Consider the following 11051-nt stretch of genomic DNA (forward strand, 5'->3'; position numbering starts at 1 on the left):
TCTCCAGTGATCTATCTATCTATTTATCTATCTATCCATCCATCTATCTATCCATCCATCCTCATTCTGGTGGAGCTGCTGCATAGAACATACACAGATCACACCTTCACTCTGGCGTTGGTAACTTCTCACAAAGTGGCAACCTACAGACAGACAGACAGACAGACAGACAGACAGACAGACAGACAGACAGACAGACGACAGACAGACAGACAGATAGATAGATGTTTGCGGTACTTGTTATGGGTTTTTTACTGTTTGACATCTCCCTAAACGCAGGCTCTGTGAGTGGGTTGGATTATGATGACATATTAAACTTCTATACCGCCAAATAACAGTGGAAACTACACATTCCACATACATTCAACTACACACTTCCACATACACGTCTGCTCTCGGTTCTTACCTGTGACATCTGCGGTCGGAGGTTGATCTCCTTCAGGTTTATGGTCTGGGGCCGGAGGTTGTTGAGGAGGTGGCAGAGGAGAACCCCATCCCGGAGGGTCTGAGCCAGATCAAATACCTGCGCGGACTCCCATGTCACCCGGTGGTTAGCGGGAAGCACCTTGCAGTTAATTAACCACAGCGCGCATTGCTTCCAGTACTCCATCGTTACTGTCACCTCTCTCAGAGAACACCGAAGGCGTCTGCTATAAAACCAAGTCCCACTGCTGACGGCTCGACCGAGCGTTTTAGTTGGTATCCATGATGTATCCACCAAAGGAAGGGAAGAGTAGCACCGTGGAGAGACGGAGAGGAGCCGCGGAGCCGCGGAGATGACAGTCCTGCGTACTGGAGACGACTGTGGATGAAGCGCACACTGCGCTCTCGCTCTCTCGCTCGCTCTCTCTCTCTCTCCCTTACTCACACGCACACACACTCGCTGTCTCTTTCTTCCCTCCCCCTCACCCAGTTCCTCACCTCTTCCGCTCGTCTCACTTGCGGTGTGCTGCATGAATTCACAATAAAACATATGACGGGACAGTTCGCGACTGTAGGGTGAAGAAAACAGTTTGGAAACAGGCGACTGGCACAGCACTGTTTGCTCTGCTTACTGGCAGCGAGCCACACCAGGATTCATCTAAAATGACTTCTCTGTGAACTCACTGATAAAGGTGATTGGTGTGCGCGAATGGTGAAAGGACAGTGCGTGGAAAGGACAGTCTAGCTGGACCAGGCAGGCCTCCTACAACCTTCTTGTCTGACTTCTCGCTGTCAGCAGCATTACAATAATTTGCACTTTGTGTCAATTCATCCCTTTTGGGCTCCTGATAAAGAATAAAAAAAAGGCTGAATGTGCATCACAGATATCACAGTCATAATCTTAAACATCTCCCACTGCCGGCAGACTAAATTTGTCCAACAAACGTCTTTTATCTGTGCGCATTGTGGAGGACAGCGTTGATTTAGCCGCCTCGCCGGCCACATCACACCGTGCCACGGCTGGCATAACACACATGACAGGAGAGGTGACTAACGGCCGGATGCTGGTGCACCTCTCAGCACCCTTCTCCTGTTTCAGCCTTCCCTCTCAGACCGGAGGGAGGACTAGGCCGTGGCCACATCATGATCAGCCCTTTTCTCGTTAATGCAGAGGAGAGAACGAGTTCTCACGGGGGGGCTGCTGTTGCGTTGAGCAACTCGGGGAAATGCAATTTCTTTTGTGGCTTGTTGCAGGAAAGCGTCAACGACAATAGCCTGCAAAAGCAATGTTAGCATCTGTTAGCGCCGCATGCTCACAGTGACAGTTTCTGGGCATCATTTATGGCTTTTTTTGGATTATGGTTCTCAGGTTTCAACTATTAAATGTTCCTGAAGATACTGTTTGCATCACATCCATGCCACCATCAGACCTTGGAGACTAATAAACCAACAACGTAGGCAAGGGTGCGCGGCGCTGCGGTGAAGGTGATACAGTAAACACCATCATGGTGCACATTGTTATTCGAAGCCAAAACTTTCCAAGTCGCCGAGTGGCATCTCCTGGGCTCCGCTCTGATCAAAGCCCCTCAAAGCCCGGCGGTCCCTGACCAGACAGGCCCTGCTGCATTATCTGCACACCATCAATATCTCCCTGCAGTTTTGCCAGGTTGTAATTTATAGAGCCTCAGTCAGCTCATTGTGTCACTTGATCTGGCGACAGTGGCTGATCTATTTGTGCAGCTCTCACATGCCCCCAGTGAAGGACACTTTATCTCCCCGCAAATGCTCTCCGTTTCCTGCACGTTTGCCCTCCGAAGATTCATATTCAGGCTTCCATTTGACCTTATTTGTCCTTCCATGGCGCTATTTCTCTTCTAGTGACGCAACGCTTCAGCCGGTTCGATAGGATAACGGTACACATGGAAACTATGAGTGGCGTAAATGTCAGCCACGATGCGGAGGTGACACGGAAAGCGACCGCAGCTGCTATTAGTCATGTTTTCTAAAAGCTATTGATCATTTCAGCGCTCTTATTGTGCTGGTTTAGGAGGCTGGAAGAAAAATCAATAGCTTGGGATGCCCGTGAGAGGTCAGGGCTAAGCGGAGCCTGGCGGGTCTTCCTGCACGGTGGAAGATCAGAACGATTTCAACTTTTACATTTTATGTGTACATTACATCATAAATGCCCGTATGGAACCTCAGTAACTTTATACTTATTCACTTTTTGGAAAACTCCAAATTACAATAACTTTCCAGGCTTCCTTGAAAGGTTTGGCCTCCTGACTTCATTGCAGTAAAGCTTAACCAGCAGCTCAAGGTTTGATTCGATTCGAAGAAATAGCGCAGTGACGCAGGCTGTACGTTGATTTGGTGACCTTTTGACTTTTCTTGAAAGTTTGCCGACGTTGCTGTCTTCATTTATGATGACATGAATGTTCTACAGTGTTGGCCCGTGTTCCCCCATGAAATCAAACTTTGATTTAAACATAAAAGAAATGATCAAATGGGGTGAAATTTAGGACATCCTTAGCCCTAGGCTGCAGTGCCACCATCAGGTTAACCAGGGGAAACTCTGAGTAATTACCTGTAATGTAGACGGAATATCAGCGATAAACATTCCAGTTTCAGGTCAAAAGGGGGAACCTAAAAGAATTTAGCACCTGATTTGATGCACCAATTTATAAAAGGAGTCAAAGCACGTTAATCATGCGCACGTGAACAAAGAACACCGGTACAAACATTGATCGGTGATTAGATAATAAACTTCCAGTTCAGCTATGTTTAGTTCTACTTGTGAGGACTACGGAGGGAGAAGCAGCATTTCCATTCTTCTGTACAACAAACATGCTTTTAACCTTTAAACTTGAAAGAACTGGAAAGGATCAAAGCATAGGTCAAAGCGATGTAATGTGCTTGGATGTACAAAAACATGAAACTGCATCTTAATTTCCCTCAAGGACTACGATAATGAAACATCAATTCAGTCAATTCAATCCTTTTTTTATTTTATTGTTTTGAAAAAGGCAACATGGGCAATATTTGTCTAACATGTGAGCAAAATGTAATTTTGGAACGCAGGAATAAGAATGAACGGTTTTATCCGCACGGCTGTTTGTTGAAACGAGCGTTTTCATACTTAAAAATGAAAAAGATGACATTAGGAGATCCTCCAAAAGGCATAAAAACCATTAAACTGTTAAAAGGATAGAAGCACAGCTGATTCAAATAAGTGGCCACATGAATTAAATGCATAAATGTCTTGGATAGTTGTAATATTCTCGTTAATTAAACAAATCAAAGTAATCGGGACCCAAACGAGCGCCTGTATCTCTGATGTTCTTGGGTGAAAGCCGCTGACATGAAATTGTGTGAGTATTGTGCCCGTTGCTACGGGACTTGAGATGAAGGGCGAGAGCGGTACGACGCTAGAGATGGAGGTGAAGAACGATAGCTGCCCTAAATCCTGTCAAAAGGAGGGGGGCTCACCTGAGGCCTTGCAGGACGACAGAGCCCTCAGAACCTGAGCTTTTGGAGAGAAATACAAGGAAGATTCAACGGAAGTTTGCCCGATATCATCGAAGGAGAAAGAGAGGAAAGGTGATACGCAAGACTGAAAGAAAGAGGACAGCGTTGGCCAGAAGACGTGAGCGGTGGACGCTTATCGGGACTCATTTTATCTACTCAACACAGCAGTCTGGCCGTTGCCGGGGTCATCGGGTCACAAACCCTCAGCCGGGAAGCCTGGCCTGATACCTGTTACAGATAACCCAGAATATTTTGGATTATTATTAAATCCTTCACATTCGGGATCCTCACAACTGTGGTAAGATAACAATGTGTGTGTGTGTGTGTGTGTGTGTGTGTGTGTGTGTGTTTTCTGTGTTCAGAGGACCTTTTTTCCAAGTACATCCAGGAAGACCTCATCGACTGTGGAGGATGTGGAAACGTGTTTAGCGGCTTCCGCATAAGAGATCATTTCCCTGTGAGGCCCTCTTCTTTATCCACCACACCCACACGTGCGCGCAGTTGCACTCGTGCGCGTCCAATCATCAACTGTCGAGTCTTAAAAAAAACGACTTTTTGCCCTCGGGTTGCCATCAAACACATCCCCAGAGGAAACGTCGGCTTCACTCAGAACCGAAATGGAAACCGAATCCCCACAGAAGTGGCCATCATGCAGAAGCTCCCTCAGGACACGGCAGGATCCGCTGCTCACGTGCAGCTGCTGGACTGGTACCATCTCTTCTTTCAGGTGCTCCTGGTGCTGGAGAGGCCCGTGCACTGCACCGACCTCTTTCGCTACTGCAGGAGCAAGAGCAAGCACGTCCTGGAGGAAGACAAGGCTGAAGTAAGCTCCTGGAATGTTCTTGGAACCTGCTATAAAAAGAAATAAAAAAGATCTATATATAGAAAGTTGGAGAGGAAATCAGCCATGCTGTTAATCACATTATTCAGATGGTTAGAGGTTGTATCAAAGGTGTGAAAGATGCCTGTAAAAAGTGGCCGTGAACAGTCAAACAGGCGCCAACCCCCAGATCTTCTTGCTCCTTTCTCAGGCCATCATGAAACAGTTGATAGAAGAAGTTAAAGTCTTTGATAATGAGGGCATTTTTCACCAAGATTTGAAGCTTGAAAACATCCTGATCAACACAAACTCGGAGGAGCCGCAAATCTGGGTGATTGATTTCGGTGTGGGATGCTTCTACACCAAGCGATCGGTGTATCGCGTCTTCCAGGGTAAGACCTTCCCCCTCGGGCTGGATTTTTCCTCATTAACCTGCTGACTGTATGAGCCTCGCCTGTGTCCTAACCTGCAGGAGCACCCCAGCATGTGCCCCCAGAGTATAATTTACGGGGTAGATACACGGCCGGCCCTATGACGGTGTGGCAGCTGGGCGTGGTCCTTTATGATATGCTCCATAAAGAAAAGTTTGAGACTGTTCCTTTTCTCTTGAAAGAACAGAGGATAAAGGAGGATCTGCCCAAAGTAGGACTCACCATTTCCACAGCTGTCTGAAGCCTTAATCTCTAACCGTTTCCGTCCCTCCCAACTCCTCTTTAGGCCACCATTTCTCTCCAGACTGTAGGCATTTTTTGGAAAGGTGTTTGGCCATATCCCCGGACAGCCGGATGACACTGAAGGAGATGCAGGGTCACCAGTGGCTCCTCAGATCTACAAGATTCTCTTTCTGCAAGATGGGAGCAAAGCTGCGTTCCTGCAGGCTGCTGGTGGTGAAACTGCTGGGTTTGTATGACGCTCAGCTCAAAGGTGCCAAAAAACATTAAGGTGAAAGAGGCAGGTGCCGCGTGGACAATGACGCCACGGAAACCTTGTTACGCTTTAAAGAAACAAAACCGATACCCAGCTGTCACCACATGCAGCACCACTGCCTTGCAATGTATTTACAGAACCTTGTGCAGAGCCCCAACCCCCTACAGAACCCTCCCCCCAAATCTGCCCGTAAAGGTCGTGAACAGATTTGGTGACTCCGTGGAGTCCAAGATTAATACAACTTACTGGGGAAAAGGATGTAAATAGCATTTATTAACATTGTTGCTATCATCATTAGCGCACCGATTATTCAGGCCAAGACTTTGGAGGATTTTTTTTTAATTCCACATTTTCCAGCAGCTTTTCCAAGAAAATGTGGTCAAAATTGCTTTAAAGATTTAATGATGGAATCTCACTGGAGAACCTGCCAGAACTCCTCTGTGGTAAATTAACCTACCTCTCTTTTTTGCTACTTCCTGTTTTATTTTGAAAGTACTTATGCTCTGCTCTTTGACTTCCGGTTTTCGTGTCGTCCGCAGCGCTGAGTCCAGCAGCCCCGCCCTAATGCGTTGCACCTGTGTCCCATTGTCTTTCCTCTCCTGGTGTATTTAGTGTCTCTGTGACAGGTTGTCTTTGTCTCTTTGTTCCAGCAACAATAGTCAGTTTCTAGAGGTTTTTTGTCTCTGTCTTGTCCTCTTTGTCCCCTCTGTCTGCGTTGCCTGTCAGTCACCTGTGGATCCAACCCGCTTTCCGTTAAATAAGATGAACTTTGAAAACCGGTTGTGTGACGTGCACGTGCGTCCGCCCTTTGTGTAGTGTCACAACCATTTGATCTCAAAACAACTGTTTTGTGTTTAAAAAAATATATACTAATAGCTTAAAGTTATTTTAAGCAGGACCCAAAACAGCAAAAAAAAAAAAAAAATAGCAAAGGATTTTCTCAAAATGAAACTCTTTCATGTATCTCCTACTTAAAGATAAAAGCTCATGTACATATTTAAGGGCAGTTACAGCTGATATATAAATTGAATGTAAAAAAAATTATTAACATTCCAACAAACCTGAACCCGGAAAAGAAATGTTAAGTTAGTATATTTTAAATAACTATAAATTAATAATAGTCAAACAGAAATAGTTAAAATTTGGATGACCTGGATTTTTCTTTCTCTTCACACACTGGTTGGGGTTTATTTCATCACTTTGTATCCTTTATAGAAATATTCTTTAATTTTCCAACAAAACTATAATAATAACAGAGATCCTGAAAGTTGATTAGCATTATTACAACAGTGGGCTAACAGATTTGAAGGGCTTGATTGCTGTATGTGTGTCTGGTTCACAAGGCTCCAATGAAAATCACTTTTTCCCCAATTTGCAGCCAAAACACAAGCCAAACAAAAGCTTGTGCAATTTGACAATGTCACCGGGGACACTGACAGGAGACCGCTCTCAACCTATAACTTAAGGCCTCGTAAAAGGAAAAACCTCTTCAAAGACGTAAGCCAGGCAAAAAAGGGGCTTTTTTCGGACAGTGATCAAGGTCAGTCCATCAAAGGAGTCCCTCGCAACTGCGTGGTGTTGAAATGAAACCAGCTATTGGCGGTATTAAGCAATGCGACACAAACACACCCGGTCTCCGAGAGCACGCTAGGATGTTTTGTTAGCTACAGCCAGACTGGTGGTTGTCTGTCTCACGCAACGGTCCTGAAATAACCCATCGGCGTTTTTCTCCTTTTGTAGACAGGATCTCAACACAAGAGTTAAGACATGTTAAACGGAGGCCGACCCCGTTTCCATTGTCTTGGCATCGGGGATCAAGAACTGAGAGACCGTCTGCAACTAGGCAAGAATTTGAAGAAAAACCAGGAAGGAGCGCTGGGAGGAAGACGAGCACATATGGACAGAGAAGAAAGAAAAGGAAGATCCTCAGCAACAGCGATAAACAGAAACTGAGAGCAATCCGAACAGGTCGGTAATCCAAGGGATTTGGTTTCCGTTTTATTGTGGAAATCAACCGTACACCTGCTGACTGTTTCAATCACATGTGGAGTTCCTCAAGGTTCTATCCTATAGCTCCTTCTCTTCTCCCTGCACCTGTTGCCCCCAGAACTAAAACAGTTCCATTTTTATGCAGACGACAGTCAAATATTTGTGTTCCTAAAGGTCAGGTCTGGTACCATGAGACGGGAGCGCATGTCTCCAGGTTTAGCATCACTCCACTAGCTTCCTGTTCACTTTGGAATTCAATTTAAGATTGTTTTCAAATGGTAGTTTTTCAAAACTTGTGCAATCAGCTCCCCCTACAGGCCTGGCTGACTCACCCCATATTTAAATGCTTGAAAACTCACTTCTTTTCTTTGGCTTTTTAACCCGGCAGTGTTTTATTGTGTTTTTTATTCATGTGCAGCACTGTGTGTAGCAAAGTGTCTTATAAATGCAGTTGAGTTGTGTTGTGTGTTCAGCTGTGTTCCAGTCCAAGTACAAAGAGATGTATATGATCGGCCGTGGAGGATTTGGAGATGTGTTTGCAGGCTCTCGCATAAAAGATAATTTACCTGTGAGTCCCTCTCTGTCCAACACACACACACACACACACACACACACACACACGCATTAATAAAACTGCCCTCTTCGCAGGTTGCTATCAAACACATCCCTCAAAGGAACATCTACTCCAAACTCAGGGTAACGACGGTCTTGTCTGTGCACAGATCTACTCTCACAGCTTCAGGAAAATCAGATTCTCTCTTTTTTTTAACTCTATTTTGTCGTGAAACTCTCAGGACCGAGATGGAAATCGAATTCCTACAGAAGTAGCCCTCATGCTAAAGCTCACATTGAAGAAGGCGGGATCTGCTGCTCATGTGCAGCTGCTGGACTGGTACGACCTTTTCAATCAAGTGATCCTGGTGCTGGAGAGGCCCGTGCCCAGCGTCGACCTCTTTCGCTACTGCAGATACAGAAGCAAACATATCTTAGGGGAGGACCAGGCTAAAGTAAGCTCCTGGAATATACGTGTATGTTCACGTGTACATGTCTTTTTAAAACTGGACACGAACGAGTGCAAGTCAAACAGGCACCAACCCCCAGATCTTCTTGCTCCTTTCTCAGGCCATCATGAAACAGTTGATAGTTGAAGTTAAATTCATTGATAATAAGGGCATCTTTCACCGAGATTTGAAGCTTGAAAACATCCTGATTAAAACCAACTCGGAGGAGCCGCAAATCTGGGTGATTGATTTCGGTGTGGGATGCTTCTACACCAAGCGATCGGTGTATCGCGTCTTCCAGGGTAAGACCTTCCCCCTCGGGCTGGTTTTTTCCTCATTAACCTGCTGACTGTATGAGCCTCACCTGTGTCCTAACCTACAGGAACACCCCAGCATGTGCCCCCAGAGTATAATTCACGGGGTAGATACAGGGCCGGCCCTACGACAGTGTGGCAGCTGGGCGTGGTCCTGTTTGAAATGCTCCACGATGAAGACTTTTCCACCATTCCTTTCCTTCTAAATAAGATGCTCATGAACAAATATCTGTCTGCAGGTAGGACACGAAAGCTAACATTTTTTAAAATCCTAAACTCTGACCTCTATCATTCTTCTTGTGTAACCGTCTTTCTTTCTTCAGAGTGTTTAGACTTCCTGGACGGGTGTTTGAAGATATTTCCCATGGAGCGAAAGACACTGGAAGAGCTGCAGTTTCACCCGTGGTTGAATCAAAAAACTAGCATCTTCTCATTGTTTGGGAACTGATTGAACAGTATCACATTTGTGTATCTCCTGTTGTGAACTTGCGCTCTTAGAAATAATTCATGAAGTTAGTAAATCACACTTGAAATCTAACTTTTCAACCTTAAACATGGTGTGTTGCACGAAAAAGGTTTAGCCACTTTGAAGTCAGCTAAAATCGATTTGCCGATTTTCATTGAATACCCGTTCACGTGAATTCAGGGGAATAATGGCAGACTGACCTGTGGATCAAGCAGGTCAACACCACCCATTGCTTCATAGCCTAGCTTAACCACCCCCACGGGTAACCGTCAACGGGCCCCTTAACCATTTTGCTGACACCAAGGAGTTTGGAGGTTTAGTGTATTATATAACGTCTACCGTAGAGGGTATCACGGGGAGGGAGCACCTTGAGAAACACATCTTTGTTCCAGCTCGCTTCCTTGATTACAAACTGAGCTGGAAGAATCTGTCACAGGTCACCGTGATAAACACCACTGCAGCACTCCTGTAGACTCCCACTGACTAATACATGTAGAATCTCCAAGCTAGGTCATGACCAGGAGATACCATCACACAATAGCCTAAGAGGAGCTGACAGTCATGTGGAAGGACTGGACAAAATCTTACAACTTTACACAAATTATGCTAAAAAATGACTACTAACCAAGAAGTAAAGTCAGTGAAGACATCAGCGGCTTGAGATGTGGCAGCCAGAGGCCTCCAGTGTTTACCACAACACTGGTTTAAAGGGGAGGACAGCCTGCTGCCAGTGATGTTTGAACCCTTTCTGATGAGTATCCGGTAGCTCACTCCCCTTAAACGTAACAATCCTCAACAGTTCTCATGAATCAAGCGAAAGGAACAACCTGAAACTGTCACAGCTGTCTCAAAAACATTCTTTTGGAGTTAAATATGCCCTGGCTTGGCTGTCCTGTTGCACTTCATGTATTATGGCTGTGGTGTGAAACATAACCCTAACCCTAACCCTAACCCTAACCCTAAGCGGATGTTCTGGCTGATTGCAGCGTATTTCTAATCCGTACGTGAAATGATCACGTGACCTTCTGGCCGTCTGGTGAGACTTGAGGGAGGCTGCATGGATGTGCTGGAACCTTGGAGTGATTGAGTGAAAAGGTTTCTGCTGACAGTGTGACAGTAGAGGAAGTTGTTTGAGTTCTCGACTTCCTCCCACTCAGCAGGTAGCTGCCTCTTTATGCCATAATTACATCCAGACCTGAAGCCTCTCGCTGTTTTTCCACTTCCCTAAGGTTTAGTAGATGGTCTGGAAAGATCATGCCAGATGTGTCAGTGTGTCTCCTCAGTGCCTCAATCCCATATACAGAGCTTCCATGAGTGTCATTATGAGGGAACGGGTGTTGCTCTGCTGCTGCTGCACAAGAGATGAGTGGACTAAAACACTGTGTTAGAGATAATATTTAGTTTAATTCACATGTGTGTTATTTGTACAGTAATGTGAGAAGAGGCTGCAGCCAGGCTACATGTTCAACCATGCAGAATTCAGCTATTTAGTTTATTTTTTATAATTTAATTAGTGTTGTTTTCCCCATTTTCCCCAGGATTCAAATACAAAAAAAAAAAAAAAAAAGTCAATTCTGGTGATGATT

The 11051-nt window shown here is 45.3% G+C and overlaps 3 protein-coding genes across 4 annotated transcripts in view; 2 read left to right on the top strand and 1 right to left on the bottom strand.

Moving 5' to 3' along the window:
* The window catches only part of LOC130513416 (guanine nucleotide exchange factor VAV3), a 42939-nt gene extending 42113 nt beyond the window's left edge, over window positions 1-826 (bottom strand). Inside the window, exon 1 of one of the 2 annotated variants that reach the window (XM_057012141.1) lies at window positions 407-826. In XM_057012141.1, coding sequence (XP_056868121.1) covers window positions 407-610 — 204 coding nt within the window. In that variant the 5' untranslated portion in view covers window positions 611-826. The remainder of the gene's footprint in view (window positions 1-406) is intronic. The other variant, XM_057012142.1, reaches the window with a different exon arrangement.
* Window positions 827-4472: 3646 nt separating this feature from the next.
* On the top strand, window positions 4473-6851 carry LOC130513507 (serine/threonine-protein kinase pim-2-like). Its single transcript, XM_057012291.1, has 3 exons — window positions 4473-4771; window positions 4980-5160; window positions 5241-6851. The coding sequence occupies exons 1-3, from the start codon at window positions 4598-4600 to the stop codon at window positions 5438-5440; spliced, it is 555 nt and encodes a 184-aa protein (XP_056868271.1). The 5' UTR covers window positions 4473-4597; the 3' UTR covers window positions 5441-6851.
* Window positions 6852-6970: 119 nt separating this feature from the next.
* LOC130513489 (serine/threonine-protein kinase pim-1-like) lies at window positions 6971-11001 on the top strand. Its single transcript, XM_057012270.1, has 8 exons — window positions 6971-7235; window positions 7436-7663; window positions 8158-8252; window positions 8333-8380; window positions 8479-8691; window positions 8807-8987; window positions 9068-9238; window positions 9323-11001. The coding sequence occupies exons 3-8, from the start codon at window positions 8184-8186 to the stop codon at window positions 9445-9447; spliced, it is 807 nt and encodes a 268-aa protein (XP_056868250.1). The 5' UTR covers window positions 6971-7235; window positions 7436-7663; window positions 8158-8183; the 3' UTR covers window positions 9448-11001.
* The last annotated feature ends 50 nt before the right edge of the window (window positions 11002-11051 follow it).

Source organism: Takifugu flavidus, chromosome 17, assembly GCF_003711565.1.
Source record: "Takifugu flavidus isolate HTHZ2018 chromosome 17, ASM371156v2, whole genome shotgun sequence".
Taxonomy (NCBI): domain Eukaryota; kingdom Metazoa; phylum Chordata; class Actinopteri; order Tetraodontiformes; family Tetraodontidae; genus Takifugu; species Takifugu flavidus.

Excerpts from the sequence above, each read along its gene's own strand:
- LOC130513489 (XM_057012270.1), top strand. The coding sequence starts at position 8,184 with ATGTATATGATCGGCCGTGGAGGATTTGGAGATGTGTTTGCAGGCTCT. Across the intron at positions 8,381-8,478 it reads ACATCTACTCCAAACTCAGG|GACCGAGATGGAAATCGAAT; the intron begins GTAACGACGGTC and ends TGAAACTCTCAG. Across the intron at positions 9,239-9,322 it reads GAACAAATATCTGTCTGCAG|AGTGTTTAGACTTCCTGGAC; the intron begins GTAGGACACGAA and ends TTCTTTCTTCAG.
- LOC130513507 (XM_057012291.1), top strand. The coding sequence starts at position 4,598 with ATGCAGAAGCTCCCTCAGGACACGGCAGGATCCGCTGCTCACGTGCAG. Across the intron at positions 4,772-4,979 it reads TGGAGGAAGACAAGGCTGAA|GCCATCATGAAACAGTTGAT; the intron begins GTAAGCTCCTGG and ends CTCCTTTCTCAG. Across the intron at positions 5,161-5,240 it reads GGTGTATCGCGTCTTCCAGG|GAGCACCCCAGCATGTGCCC; the intron begins GTAAGACCTTCC and ends CCTAACCTGCAG.